The following is a 16,252-nucleotide window of genomic DNA, read 5'->3' on the forward strand; positions in this document are numbered from 1 at the left end:
AAAAAAAAGGGGCTAACTTTACTGTTTATTATTTTTTACATGCATGCAGTGAAATGTGATTTTTCAAAAATTTTCAAAAAAAATGGCGTTTTAAAGACCGCTGCGCAAATACTGCATGACAAAAAATATTGCAATGACCGACGTTTTATTCTCCAGAGTCTTTGCTAAAAATATATATATAATGTTTGGGGGTTCTAAGTAGTTTTCTAGGAAAAAATACTGATTTTAACTTGTAAACAAAAAGTGTCCGAAATAGGGCTGGGGCTTAAGTGGTTAAAGGTATTAACCTCCAACCAAAATGTTTGGCCAAATGGGCAAGACCAAAAGCAATGCATGAAATCAGCAATATCACCACAGCCTCAAAAGCCTTCGGCAGTAGGGTTTAGGCCCATGTTATGTAACCAGGCAGCCGTGAGAAAATCTTCAGTTAAACTATCCTGTCTTTAGAAGAAATTACTTTTTATGTATCTCTAAACTCAGACCAGTCTGAATCTGTGACACGCAGATCTAAGGAGGACCATTTATTTTGATCAATGAGGAATATAGGGTTAAAGTCTGCCATAAGTTTAAATTAATATTTAGAAATAAATGTTATTGTGTCAGGTCTCCACAGTAAGGGGGGAAATCAGAAGAGGAGTACTTAACAATCCAAATGTCACCTCTATGGAATGGCAGAGTTGATAGCAATACAATAGAAAGGTGGGAGGGTGATTAAATTCTTTCTGTAATTTCAGAAAGGTCTTGAAACCCTGAGGGATATATAGTTGACACAAAGACACTATAAACTCTTTGCACTATAAACATTGTTAGGTTTTCAAGGCCGGCTACTGAATATTTTACATTAAATGAGAATGTTGCAGTTATGGGGCCTATTTTTAATAGAGCAGTTTGATTACATTTTTGTGCCATTTTCTTGTACATTTTTAGAAGCATGTACAGTACATCAACCCTTTTCATTTATAAAGGATCAATCATTTTTTCAGAGGCGTGGGTATGGCGCTGCTTATAGTGTATATTCCCTTAAATGTGCTTGTAATTACTCTGCTGGGTGAAATTTTCCACTTTGCAAATTAGCAATCAAACGTGTCAAAAACTTCTTAAACAATTGCAGGACCTTATTAATAAACCAATTTGTAAACCACTGACTTAATCAAACTATACTTGCTGCATATTATACAATAAAGTGACCGTGCTGTGCTTTAAATATTCCTTAACATCCGTGAAAAGTGACAAGTGCTTTAGTACTATATAAAGAAAGTCCATAAAGTGGCATATGGCAAAAAAAAAAAAAAAAATAGATTTTTTTAATACAGACTTACCTGTAAAATCCATTTCTTGGAGTACATCATGGGACACAGAGCCATAAATCATAACATATGGGTTGTATAGCCACCTATGGGTGAATAACAGTGCTAACTAATCAGAAAGGATGTCACCCTACATAACCCCTCTCACACAGGAAGTACCTCAGTGTTGTAGCAAGCGATAAATGCCCCATAGAAGAGGACAGGGACCTCATGATGTACTTCAAGAAATGGATTTTACAGGTAAGTCTGTATTAAAAAATACATTCTTCTTTTCTTACATCACGGAACACAGAGCCATAAATCATAACATATGGGATGTCCCAAAGCAATGCATCTGAGGTGACGGGGACAACAAAAAAATCCCGCCATCGGACCACAAAAAGTGGTACACCGCTGCCTGCAGAACACTGCGGCCAAATGCAGATTCCCAAGAGGCACCTACTCCTCTGGTAGAATGTACCTTTACAGGAAAAGGTGGAACCTTCCCTTCTAAATCAGTTGCCTGGGTAATAACTTGGCAAATCCAATAAGAAATCGTAGACTTAGATGCTGCCAACCCCTTCCTGGGCCCTTCTGGCAGCACAAACAAGCTTTCGGTCTCATGAATCAGAACTAATCTTTCCAAGTAAAACTTAAGTGCACGCATTACATCAAGAGAATGCAATAACTTTTCCTCCTCTGAGTGAGGATCTGGAAAAAAAGGAAGATAGTATAATGTACTGATTCAAATGAAAGGCGGACACCACCTTGGGCAAAAAACCTGGGTGTGGACATAGAATCCCCCTATCTTGATGAAAAACCAAGAATGGCTCTTTACAAGAAAGAGCTGCTAGTTACGATACTCTTCTAGCCAAAGATATTGCAATCAAAAAGACCAGTTTCCTGGTCAGAAGAACCAGGGGAACCGACCCCAGGTTCAAAAGGCTGTATTTGTAAAACTGCCAGAACCAAATTTAAGTCCTAAGGACATAATGGTGGCTTCACAGGTGGAAGCAAACATAACATTCCCTGGACGAAGATCTGAACCAATGAATGGGAAGCGATCGGTTCTTGGAAGAAACCGATAAGGCCAAAATTTGCAGTTTAATAGTGCTCAAGGCTGATTTCATATCTACTCCTGCTTGAAGGAAAGCCAGAGTTCTCCCGATGATATATTTGCGGGGATGTCATTTCTTGACTTTACACCAGGTAACGAAGGACCAGGTAATTCAAGATTAAGGCTTCAATAGCCAAGTCGTCAAATTTAGAGACTGTAAAAATCAGTCCTTGAGAGAGTAGGTCCGGATGCAATGGAAAGGCCCAAGGCGTTGTCACTACCAACCTTTGGATTTAAGTATACCAAACCCTCCTCAGCCATGCCGGAGCTACCAATATTACTGGTTTCCCCTCTAGCTGGATCCTGCTCAACAGACACGGTAACAGCTGCACTGGAGGAAAGGCATAAATCAGGGAATACTCCTCCCAAGGAGTCACTAAAGCATCTACTCCGACTGCGAGTGCATCCCTGGTTCTGGACACAATTCTCTTCAACTTGTTGTTGAATCTGGATGCCAACAGATCTACGTCTGAGACCCCCCAGCATAGGCAGATTGATTGAAAAATCTCGGGATGTAAGGACCATTCCCCTGAAAACATCTGTTGACGGCTCAGAAAATCCGCCTGCCAGTTCTCTATTCCTCAAATAAAAACTGCTGTCAGGCATGACACAAGCTTCTCTGCCCAGGATAGGATGATATCCACCTCTTTCTGGGCTGACTGACTCTTTGTGATATAAGCCTCGGCCTTGGCATTGTCGTATTGCACCCTGACAGGGTGACCCCGAAGTCTGGGCATCCAGTATTTCAAAGCTAGACTGACTGGTTGGATTTCCAGAATGTTGATGATGAGACCTCTCTCCACCCAAGACCATTTCTACTGAACAGTGGCTTCCTCCAGAACTGCTCCCCAGCCGGAGAGATTGGCATCTATAGTCACCACCTTCCAGGTTACTGGAAGAAAGGATATACCCTTATCCAGATTTCTGGTCATCAACCACCAATTCAGACTCTGATGTACTCTTGGTACCAGAGACATGGACCAAGTCCAGAGACTGAACCCATCCGGTCCATGTAGACAGAATTTTGTTCTGTAAGGGTCTGGCATGGAATTGAGCATAGGGAATTGCCTTGAATGCGAACACCATCTTCCCCAATAACTTCATGCAAAGAACTATAGAAGGCTATCTCAGCCTTACTACAGACCGAACCAGATCCTTCAGGTCTGTGACCTTTCTTGTTGGCAAGAATATCTTTGCCTATACTGTGTCCACAAGAAGACCTAGATATTCCAGACGCTGGACTGGCTGTAATGCTGACTTTGCCTAGTTCAGTATCCAACCCAGACTTTTTAGGAACCGTACTATCTGGAGGACATTCCGGCTTAGAGCTGAAGTCGATCGATCTATAAGTAATCGATCATCCAGATATCCTATTACAGATATCCCTCAGGACCTTAAAACATCCAATACTGGAGCTAGGATCTTTGTGAACACTCTTGGAGCTGTGGCAAACCCGAAGGGCAGGGCCACAAACTGAAAATTACAGTTTTCTATTGCAAAGCATAGAAACCTTTGATGAGCCTGGAATATAGGGACATGGAGATATGCATCCTTGATGTCTATGGATGCTAGAAATTCTTTTCATTGCATGGAGGCTATGACTGAACGAATTGACTCCATATGGAAAGTACGAATGTTCATATGGAAAGTACGACAATGATTTAGAGCTTTGAGATCCAGAATAGATCTCACATCTCCAATTGGTTTGGGGATTATGAACAAGTTTGAGTAAAAACCCCCGAACCTTTCATTCCCTGGAACCTCCATTATTGCTCTTTGAGCCCTCAGCTGGTCCAACGCCAGAAAGAGAGACCTTTTTATACTTGACATTACAAACCATGGATGCGGGAACACCCAAAATTCCAGTTTGTACCCCTGCCAGATGGTGGAGATAATCCAGTTGTCTTGCATAGTTTCCACTCAAACCTTCGAGAACCAGTGCCCCTTCACAGAGTAGGCTTAGAGGAAGATTTGGCTGATCTCTGGGCCCAGGGCTTTTTCTGACCCTGCCCTGAAGGCTTGGTTCCGTACCCAGATTGCTGAGGCCATCGCCACCTTCTGGAATTAGAAGCACTGTTAGTATGAGTCCTGGGGATCTTAAAAGAAGGATGTTTTCTCCCCAAAGATCTTTTGGATATACTTATCAAGATAGTCACCAAAAAGGCATTCTCCCTGAAAAGGGAAGCTAGCCAGTAACCTTTTACATGGTAATTCCGCAGACTAGCTCTTTAACCAAAGGATTCTGCGCATATGCACTGTCATCAGAGCAACCCGTGACATTTGCTTTATGGAGTTCGTAAGAGCATCCACTGCGAAACAAAGTGCGAGGTAGATCTGACAGATCTTCTACAGACTCTCTTTGAAAAGGAACTGTCTTGGACACTCGTTTCATACAGTCTTTTAGGAACTGAAAAACTCCTATGGCAGCTACTGCTGGTTGTATCGCAGATCCTACAACTGCAAAGAAGGCTTTCAATAAAGATTCCAACTTATCTGCTGGATCTTTAAAAACCTGGGCATTATCCACAGGGCAAGTTAAACTCTTGTTAACCGAAGAAATGGCAGCAATCACAGTGGGTATATTCCATTTCTTAGTAAACTTTTCCTCCATAGGATACAATAGTGAAAACCTTTTAGGAGGAACAAAAATCCTATCAGGATGGTCCCAATCAATATAAACTTCTTGCTCCAAGAGCGGATGTATGGGAATTGTCCGAGGACTATGGAGGAGGGCGCAATGAGCCTAGAGGAAAAAGAGACTTCAGCCCTCCCTAAGGGAGGAAATTTGTATCTAAACCGGACCATTTCAGTAAGAGACTGAACTAACAATCTCTTGGTTTGAGAGGCTGAGACTCCTCTGACCCTGACTCCCCAGATGTGGAAATCTCAGCTTGACCTTCCATAGGGTCATCATCAGCTACTTTTTCTACATCCTCTTCCCAATCCTGAACTGATTCAGGGGGTGGCTCAGGTGAGGGGGGTCTATCCCATTTCCTCCCTCTATGTGATGCTTCAATCATAACAGCAATCCTACCCTCAAGGCTGGCTAATGCTGAAGCCAAATTATCCTTAATGATGTAGGTTGCAGCAGAAGCACCTGGAGTAGCTACTATGCCTGACAACCGTAATGGCTCAGATTGGCTAGTCGCCTCTGGCTCTTCAGGGGGAGTAGACACAGAAGAAGCACAGCTAGGACCTTCAAGGCCTGATGGTGGCATCACAGTGCCTCTTCCAACTGTGCCCCCCCCAGCCCTTTTACGAGCAGACATTGCTTTATAGCAAGACAAACGTGAGGTACTAACTTTAGTGTACTCCAGGCATGTGCCAAGCTTATACAGCTTATCGGACACATCACTAATTATCCCAATATACAGGACCTATTTGTGCCAGTAACATACACTCATAGTGACTCAAGCAACCCAGCTGCTGCTGCTATGTGTCCCCTTCAGCCTCTGACAGAAGCTAGCGCATTGGAAGCAGTTCATTCTAAATCGCGCCCTTTTATGCTGTACTGCGCATGCGCGGCATGGTATGTGGCCTCCACGTGCACGCCAATTGCGTTTAAACATGCCCTCCATGCGGCATAAGCCTGTTTTAGAAGGCTAAGATTCTTGCGCGCGAATGGGTCTTCGCCACAGACATGCTATCAAGGGAGGAAACAAACATGCAGGCGCTTATGCGCCAAGGGGAAAACAGCAACCACATGGGGTGAGAGCAGCTTAGGTTGTCACAGCTGATACCTTTCAGGTGATCAGTCTAGGAAAAAAAAAAAAAAAAAAAAACAGTGTGATAACAATAGGCAAAGAAATAATGCTTAAACAAACTTTGCATCAATCCCACAACTGCACAACCTCATATGATCAATATAAATAATATTAAATTGATACAATTGGCACATTTAATCCCTGAGGAAAGGCCAGAGCTTTCAACAAAATGTATTTTGCATAGCCTAACATCCCAGTCTCATGCACACATTGGTTTGTCACAGCTGATACCTTTCAGCTGATCAGCACAGGGTGAAAACAGTGTGTCAGAAAATTAAACAAAGAAATAATGCTTAACAAGCTGTATTTTGCCTAGGCTTAACATCCATAGTCTCATGCAGAGACTCACATGGCACTCGGTCTCTGTTATATTTTAAAGGGAACAGTGCATAAACTATTTACGATCTGCAATCATGCCAGCAGGTTTACCCTTAAGGCTTGCTGTATGTGTATATATTTTAAATTGGACTTACCAGCCCTGCCGCAGGATTCTAATTGAAACAGGAATCCAATCTTCACCCATCATGACAAGCTTTGACTTGGTGACCTTCAAGGACTGGGTCCCCTTGTTTTAGAGGGGCCATGGCCTTGGACCTGTATAGCACCCTGGGGTTTGGTATTCCAAGGGTTGGGATCCCAGTGTCCAGCCTCTAAATAGGACATTACAGGCCAAACCTCGTATCTGCTTCCCGAGGCTCAGGTACCATCTTTTTAGTCCATTGACTGTTTTAGATGGATCTGAAAGCTAACCCCTTAGATTCAGTGCTGCCGGGAAAGTAGGTTAATGGGAAATCTGGGTTAGGCTGCTATAGTCTAAGACCAGGTTCAACCAATGTAAATGCACATAGAATGTATGTGGGAATAAAGACGGTATAAATAAAGGAATGTAAAAACACAATGCGTGTGTAGTGTGTGTATAAGATTGACACTGTGTGCTAATATCCTATAGCAAATTCAATAAATAAATAATAAATGTGTTCACTGCCTTATATGCTTGTAGAAAATCAACATAAATATACATATAAATATAAATATAGATATAAAGGCATAAAAAGATAATAATAATAAATAGTGGTGATATAAAGTGTTGATGTGCAAAAGTGCTAGAAGAAATATAAATATAATGCACTAATCAAACTATATAGAGTGTATACCGAATTGTCATAACCATCTATTCGATAAAGTGCAAATGCATACTCATAAACAATGGAAATAAATAAGTGAGTGAACTGTGTGCATCCCACACTGGTGACAGTATTAAAACTAATAAATAAATAAGTGCAGCCCTGCAAAAAACTATATAAATTATAAAGGTGAGGACCATATAAACTCAAATGGTCAAAAAGCAAGTTCAGTGTATTTTCAAAATTGTACAAAAATCGTGCAATCAGAGCTGGTACAGAAGTCCTAAAAATCTATAGTCCATAAAGAGATGGAATAATGTGCTCTTTTTTTCTCTATGTAGCCGGGAGTGCAATGAGTGGTCGGAAGATAAGGTGCTCCCCTACTCCTGGGGTCCTGTGCTTACCGGATGTCCGTACCCCTACAGGGGTAAATGGCGGGTCGATAACAGGGATCGCTCCCATACACCGGCAACCTGGTTCGGTCCTATCCTTCCTATTACCACTCGTATCCACTCCTTGCTTCAGTACATATAGGGGTTAAAGCATCAGGGAGAGAGCTCCAGTACAATTCCCGGGTATAAGAGAAAGGGGAAAACCAGAAGCCTCCGATAGTGCAGGATTGCCTTTAAAACTTTTATTTAGAATCCAAAATGGACATGTACTCACATAAAATCAACATGCAGCGCATCCGTATGGCATAGGGTCCGCAACTACCTCGTTCGCGGTGCACGCCCTTTCTTCCCTTAGATTCAGTGATCTTTGATTGGGGTATATAGCATATCTTCTTTCTTCTTTAAAGAAAAATGTGGACAGACTTTACCACCGTGACCATCACCTTTAGACACTGGTGAAAAAACTGAGGTACTTCCTATGTGGGAGGGGTGATATAGGGGGACATCCTTTCTGATTGGTTGCCAGTGTCCTTTGCTTGTAGGTGGTTATATAACCAATATGTTATGATTTATGGTTCTGTGTCCCGTGATGTACGAAAAGAAAGAGAATTTTTTTATTGATTTTCAAGTATATCTTGTGGTGCATTGGTGGTTTTCACACACTTCTGACATTCAGCCTGCCCCTGTGAAGATGTCACTGATGAGGAAACGCATTGGGATTGGCTGTTACTGAAGAAATCCCACTTGCTTAGCCGTCACTCATGGTGTTCCCTTCTCAAGAGCTGACAGTCTGTTGATTTTTTTACTCATTTGTGCCTGTTTACAACTAATCAAAGGTACTTTTTATATATTTTTAATAAAATGATTTAAATGTTAGAAGACTTCACTATGCTTGTTCTTTTTTTTTTTTTTTTTATTCCCGATCCATTTGGAGCTGCTGCTGAGCAGCCACCGCCTATCTCGGATGCCAGGTTATTTTGTGCTTTTATGACTATTTTAATTTATGGTCTATGCTGTCTGGTAAGAAGCGATTGCTAAGTGTTGCTGCTTGGTGGTGGATTTCATCAAACAACGTTACTACTAATTCACTTTTTTGTACTTTATGGACACTTTTGTTTAATATTGAAAAGGACTTTTTCATTGAAAGGACTTTTTTATGTTTACTTAACACTGGATTTTGCATCTATTTCATTATTTCACTCTCATATGATTGATTATTTTCAATGCTATATTTTGCTCATTTATTCAATGCATGTTTAGTTGTTTTCATGTCACATTATTTACCATATGATTATTCATGATTACACTATTAGGATTGAGCGCCGCTTCTTATTTTTATTGAGCGAGTATAGTTTGATTAAGTCACTGGTTTACAAATGTGTTTATTAATAAGGTCCTGGAATTGTATATGAAGTTTTCAACACGTTTGATTGCTAATTTGCACAGTGGAATATTTCACTCAACACACTAATTACAAGCACATTTAAAGGGATGTACACTATAAGCAGCGCCATACCCACTCTTTGAAAAAAAATATTTGCAGACTCTACCTTGGTTGTAGTCTCAGTGGGGGCAGCAGCTTAGTAACCATTTATTCACCATGTATCCATAGCGCGTAACATTTTTTCCTTTTTTATAAAGGATCAATACCCATGAATTCGGGCGTTACATTATTGCAAGATCTATATACACAAAAAAACATCCTGTAATTAAACTTGGACAGTCAATCCAAAACTCATAAGTCAAATTCTGGTAGATGCTGAAGAGATAGAGAGGACTTGAACTGTGGAACAAGTGCTTAATAAAGGCAAGAAGTGGAAAAAGGACTAGTTACCAGTATTGTTTATAGGCTCTCGGTAACTGATTTTCCTCCTATTACTGACCTACTATGCCTTGTTGTGCATTGTGGGGTTGATTTACTAAAACCGGAGAGTGCAAAATATGGTGCAGCTCTGCATAGGAATCTGCTTCCAGGTTTTTTTTTTTTGTCAAAGCTTAATTGAAAAAGTTGATATTAGAAGCTGATTGGCTACTGTGCAGAGTTGCACCAGATTTTGCAACCTCCAATTTTAGCAAATCAATACCTGTCTCTTTGTGGAGTTGGCCACCTTGGTAGAGGCAGGGGCTTTGCTTCCTCATGTCACAGCTGCCTTCCTGATGGCTGATGCAGGGATATTTAAGAAGCAGCAGGAGAGGTGGATGAAGCACAGATCTACAGAAGGAAGGAAGCATTAGCAGGGAGATCCTTGCACTGAAGGTTTCTCTCCGGCAAAGAGAACAGTGAGCTGCACAGTTGTCAGAGGCACAGTACTTTTAAAAAGACTTCAGAAATACAGCCATAGGGCTGCCTTTAAGTTCAGGTCCACTTGAAATCATTAAAACGTTTATTGTATCTCTCAAACAATATTTAGCAAGTGCTCCTCATATTAGTTCCAAGGTTTACAAGGCAGTCCTATGCTACTTGTTTGATTTTATATTACAATAGACACAGCATAATGAGAAGCACAAACACCTAAAGGTGAGTGCAAGCACACCACTTTCCAAGGTGGGCAGGAACAAAATCAGGAAATATAGCGGGTAGCTTATACTATCAGAGTTCTAAAAAACTATCACTCTACCACTTTACAAAACACTGGTGCTGCCACATCTTACAATAGTATTGTATGTTGTTCACTTTCCACCACCAGTCCTCAGGAAGGATGTCCTTGAAATAGAAAAAGTCCAGAGAAGGGAAGCAAAACTTAAAAGGGGGCTGGAGGACCTTAGTCATGAGGAACAACTACAAACATTAAACCTAAACTGCCTGTAAAAGAGGCATTACATGTGGTTGTAAATGTAATTTTCAAATAGCAAAAAGGTTTATACTTACCTCCTCAGCACAATGGAATTTCACGGAATGGCCCAAAACCTCCTCTTTTCGGGTCCCCTGTCAGGGTTCCTGGCTCCTCCCCTCTAGTGAGTGCTCCCATTTAAAGTTGATTTCTATGGGGGCACTTGCGTAAGCTCACTCCCATGTCTCGCTGTCTATGTCTATTGACAGAACAGCTGGACTCTTCCATAACCCCCCCCCCGCTCCTCCCCTCTAGTGAGTTCTCCCATTTAAAGTTGATTTCTATGGGGGCACTTGCGCAAGCTCACTCCCATGTCTCGCTGTCTGTCTATTGACACAACAGCTGAACTCTTCCATAACCCCCCCCCCGCTCCTCCCCTCTAGTGAGTGCTCCCATTTAAAGTTGATTTCTATGGGGGCACTTGCGCAAGCTCACTCCCATGTCTCGCTGTCTATGTCTATTGACACAACAGCTGGACTCTTCCATAACCCCCCCCCCCCGCTCCCTTGTCACTGACTTTGATTGACAGCAAGGGGAGAATAGGAAGTGAGGGAAGAGAATAGCTGCAGATGGGGACAGCACTGGATCGAATGGGGGCTCAGGTAATTAAAAGGGGAGTGGGGGGGATACTAATGTCTAAACATGTTTTACCTTAATGCAAGGAATGCAAAATGTTTAGGCTTTCTAATCACTTTAAGAAGGGATATGATAACAATTTACAAATCTTTAAATGGTGACTGTATCTTTGGGAGGAAACTATTTTTTCACAAGGAAGTTAGACAAGAAGCATTTCAATGTTAACCACTTCCATACCGAGTCATGTAATATGACGTCGGCAAAGTGGTTGTAAGGCTCCGGGCCGCCGTCATATGACGTCGCCCGGATCTCCCCTCTACTACGCGCCCCCGGGGGCGCGCAGCGCGGCGATCGGGGGTGAGGCTCGTCCCTCGGACTGAGCCCATCCCTGATCAAGGTAAACAGCCAATAGAAATTGGCTGTTTACTATGTGATCGGCTGTGTCAATCACAGCCGATCACATGAGCGGCTCCAGCACGAGCCGCTCGTTCTCTCTGCAATGCGCGCCCCCGGGGGCGCGCAGAGCAGCGATCGGGGACGAGGCTCGTCCCTCGGACAGAGTCGATCCCCGATCTAGGTAAAGAGCCAATGAAATTGGCTCTTTACCACGTGACCGGCTGTGTCCAATCACAGCCGGTAACAAATGTCAACAGAGAACACGGTAACTAGCTGTCACCGTGTTCTCCTCCTCACACACTGATCCTGTGTGAGGAAGAGAGTGTGGTAACAGCTAGTTACCAAGTACAGTGCACCCCAAACACACTGATTGCCCCCCCACCCCCAATAAAGAGCACCTGTCACTAGCCCATCAAAGTACCCGAGTACCTGTCACCAGCCCATCAGGTACTCAGATGACAGGTACTCGGGTACTCTGATGGGCTGGTGACAGGTACTCGGGTACTCTGATGATAGGTACTCGGGTACTCTGATGACAGGTACTCGGAGACTCTGATGACAGGTACTCGGGTACTCTGATGACAGGTACTCGGGTACTCTGATGACAGGTACGCAGGTACTCTGATGACGGGTACTCGGGTACTCTGATGACGGGTACTCGGGTACTCTGATGACGGGTACTCTGATGACAGGTACTCGGGTACTCTGATGACGGGTACTCAGGTACTCTGATGACAGGTACTCGGGTACTCTGATGACAGGTACTCGGGTACTTTGAGTACCTGTCAACGGAGTACCCGTCATCAGAGTACCCGAGTACCTGTCACCTACCCATCAGAGTACCCGAGTACCTTCCACCTGCTCATCAGAGTACCTGACGCCTGAAGTACCCGAGTACTTGCCGCCTGCTCATCAGTACCCATCACTACTCATCAGTACTCATCAGTACCTATCACGTATCAGTACTGATCATCAGTACCCATCAGTACAGTATCACCTATCAGTATCAGTACTACTCATCAGTACCTATCACCTGCCTGTCACCTGCCCATCAGAGTACCCGAGTACCTGTCACCTGCCTATCGGAGTACCCGAGTACCTGCCACCTGCTCATCAGTACCAGAGTACCTGTCACCTGCCCAACAAAGTACCCGAGTACCTGTCACCCTTCATACAGCCACCATGTCCAAGTCCAAAAAGGTTTATATACGTCCTCCGTTTAAACCTAAATACCGGTGTTATGGCAGCAGATAGCTGGCATAACCCTGGTATTTTTTTAAACGGTGGACGGTTGGCTTTCCGATAAGGGTGGTCCCAGCGGCGGATTCGCCGTGGGATCACCCTTCCGGGATGGCGGAAGAGGCGCCCCCCCCCTCTCCCGCCGCGTTCCGGTCCTTTTCCCCGCTTACCGGACCCGCCGGCAGCGGGGAAAACGATACGGTCCCAGATCCTCACAGACAGGATGTCGAGTGAGGGCAAGCTTGCCCTCACTTGACTCTATGGTCTTGGAGGACCAGAGCTATGGAAAATGTTGTTGCCTAGCAACCGGTTTAAAGGTCCTTTTTTTTTTTTTTCATTTAATATAATAATTTTTTTTTTTTTCTATCTTTTAGTGTACTTGTGAGATCTGAGGACTTTTTGACCCCAGATCTCACAAAAAAGAGGTCCTGTCGTGCCTATTTCTATTACGAGGAATGTTTACATTCCTTTTAATAGAAATAAAAATGATCAATTTTTTTTTTAAAACGGTGTAAAAATAATAAATAAAATAAATAGTAAAAAAAAAAAAAAAAATTAAAGCGCCCTGTCCCCGTGAGCTCGCGCGCAGAAGCGAACGCATACAGAAACCCCGCCCACATATGTAAACGGTGTTCAAACCACACATGTGAGGTATCACCGCGATCGTTAGAGCAAGGGGAATAATTTGAGCCCTAGACCTCCTCTGTAACTCAAAGATGGCAACCTGTAGAAATTTTTAAATTGTCGCCTATGGGGATTTTTAAGTACCAAAGTTTGTCGCCATTCTGTGAGCGTGCGCAATTTGAAACATGACATGTTGGGTATCTATTTACTCGGCATAACATTATCTTTCACATTATGGAAAAAAATTGGGCTAACTTTACTGGTTTCTTATTTTTTAATTAAAAAAAAGTGAATTTTTTCCAAAAAAATTGCGTTTGGAAGACCGCTGCGCAAATACGGTGTGATAAAAAATATTGCAATAATCTCCATTTTATTCTCTAGGGTCTCTGCTAAAAAAAATATATATAATGTTTGGGGGTTCTAAGCAGTTTTCTAGCAAAACAACTGATTTTAGCTTGTAAACACCAAATGTCAAAAATAGGCCTAGGCAAGTGGCTAGGATGCATGATGATGCTCCTTGGATGTTAGGCCCCTCTATATGGCTAGGCTGTGAAAAAGTCTCACACATGTGGTATTGCCATACTCAGGAGGAGTGGCAGAATGTATTTTGGGGTGTAATTTTTGCTATTTACATGCTATGTGTTAGAAATATCCTATAAATTGACAACTTTGTGTAAAAAAAAAAAGGTTTTCATTTGTTTCCCACATTTTCCAAAAACTTGTGGAAAAAAATGACACGTTCAAACGACCCATAATGCCTCATAGAATATACGTTGGAGTGTTTGCTTTCCAAAATGGGGTCATTTTGTGGACTTTTCCATTGTATTGGTGCTCTAGGGCCTTGAAAAGTGTGATAGGTAGTAAGAAAGTTTTATGTGTATTTATGCTCCTAGAACGCCTGAAGGTGCTTCTTGGACGTGGAGTCTCTTTTTGTGGCCAGGCTGTGTAAAAGTCTCACACATGTGGTATCACCATACTCGGAAGGAGTAGCAGAATGTATTTTTGGGTGTAATTTTTGCTGTGTACATGCTATGTGTTAGAAATAGCTTATAAATTGACAACTTTGTGGGAAAAAAAAGAAAAAAAAATTTTTCTTCATTTTCCCAAGAATTGTGGGAAAAAATTACAACTTCAAAAAACCCACCATGCCTCTTACTAAATACCTTGGACTGTCTACTTTACAAAAAGGGGTAAATTGGGCGGTATTTGTACTGTCCTGACATTTCAGGGCCTCAAGAAAGGAGATAGGCAGTCAGTACATCTGGTGTGATCAATTTTCAGTAATTGGTACCATAGCTTCTAGACTCAATAACTTTCACACAGACTAAATAATATACACTAATTTGGGTTAATTTTACCAGAGACATGTAGCAGTATACATTTTGGCCCAAATGTATGAAGAAAAATTAATTTTTTGCAAAATTTTATAATTGAAACTAAAAAAAAGTTTTTTTTTCAAAATTTTTGCTCTTTTTTTGCATATATCACGGAAAAAAAAAAAGCCCAGTTGTGATCAAATACCACCAAAAGAAAGCTCTATTTGTGTGAAAAAAATGATAACAATTTTGTTTGGTTACAGTGTAGCATGACTGAGCAATTGTCATTCAAAGTGTGAGAGTGCTGAAAGCTGAAAATTGGTCTGGGCAGGAAGGGTGTCTAACTGCTCTGTATGGAAGCGGTTAAACTGCATAAGGGGTTCTTTACTGTTAGAGCTGTAAGGAGGTAGAACTCTTTTCCACAGTTGGTGGTGTCAGCGAGTGTACATAAGTAAAAAAAAACATTTGGGGATATTGAAAATGGTAATTACATCAACACAGACACACTCAGGTTGAACTGGGTGGACTGATGTCTTTGTTCAACCTTACCAACCATGTAAGTATAGACTCAATCCACCTGATTAAAATATTAATTTTGATAATTTACAGTATATTTTTGTAATTATATTTTTTTCTTAAAGTAAGAAAGCAACTGATATGCCTGGTTATGTTCAGTAAAGCAATGAGAAAAGCAAGTAATAGTAGTAATATTCACTCGGGTAATTCAAATCTCAGTCACCTCTCTTGTTTGAAAAGAACCTGTAAAAGTCACATGTTAATAGACCTGAACGTTATGGGCCTAAAAGGCAGGCACTGTGTCATTTGTTCTTATAATTTTCTCAAAGGACTTCTTTAGAGAAACTTTATTTAACCCACAAAAGCAGTTTTACACATTTTGATAGTGGAAAATTCCTTTAAGCAATCATTCATAGACCACATCAAGGAACTAATGTGGAGTGCCAGCTAAGTAAAATGTATGTACTGTGTTCATTGCAGGTGGACTATTATGACTTAGTAGAGAAACAGTTCTACCTATGGGAAGACCCCAAGTTTGATTCACCGAAAGCTCTTTACCTGGGAAGGGTGGTAGGTGAGTTCTTAAATACAAAACTTTGTCTCTGAATGTCTTGAGGTTATATATTTCTATTTTTTTCCAGCCAAGGCTGTATGAATTCAGTCCTAGCCATGTGTTAATACATTTATATATATATTATTGTTGGTTAGTAAGTTACAGAATAATAACAAATAAAAATAATTAGCAACCACACTTGGATTTTATTTACTCTGCTTTCATTTCACATTTTCAGCTTACAGCTGATCAGAATGCTCCCAGCACTTCTGTTATTGCAATATAATATTTAAAGCTCTGAATATTTGTAACAATATGAAGGAGATTCCATCTGTTCAGTTAATAGCTTTGCAGAGTTATTATCTAGAACTAATCATAAATACCAAAGATGTACTCACCCAGGCACAAGATGGATTGGGAAGTGTATGAAATCTATGACAGGTGTAACATGTTGTTAAGTCTATAGTCAAGGCAACACTGCTATACAAACCATGAGATTGTGGACATCTCAAGTATTG

General features: G+C 41.6%; 1 protein-coding gene across 1 annotated transcript in view; it reads left to right on the top strand.

Annotated features, from left to right (window-relative positions):
* The window catches only part of CNTNAP1 (contactin associated protein 1), a 261,388-nt gene that overhangs the window by 195,758 nt on the left and 49,378 nt on the right, over positions 1 to 16,252 (top strand). The window contains exon 21 of the mRNA XM_082271239.1: positions 15,662 to 15,755. Coding sequence (XP_082127365.1) covers positions 15,662 to 15,755 — 94 coding nt within the window. The remainder of the gene's footprint in view (positions 1 to 15,661; positions 15,756 to 16,252) is intronic.

The sequence above is a fragment of the Pelophylax lessonae genome (genome assembly GCF_965119305.1).
Source record: "Pelophylax lessonae genome assembly, chromosome: 11".
In the NCBI taxonomy this organism is placed as follows: Eukaryota; Metazoa; Chordata; class Amphibia; order Anura; family Ranidae; genus Pelophylax; species Pelophylax lessonae.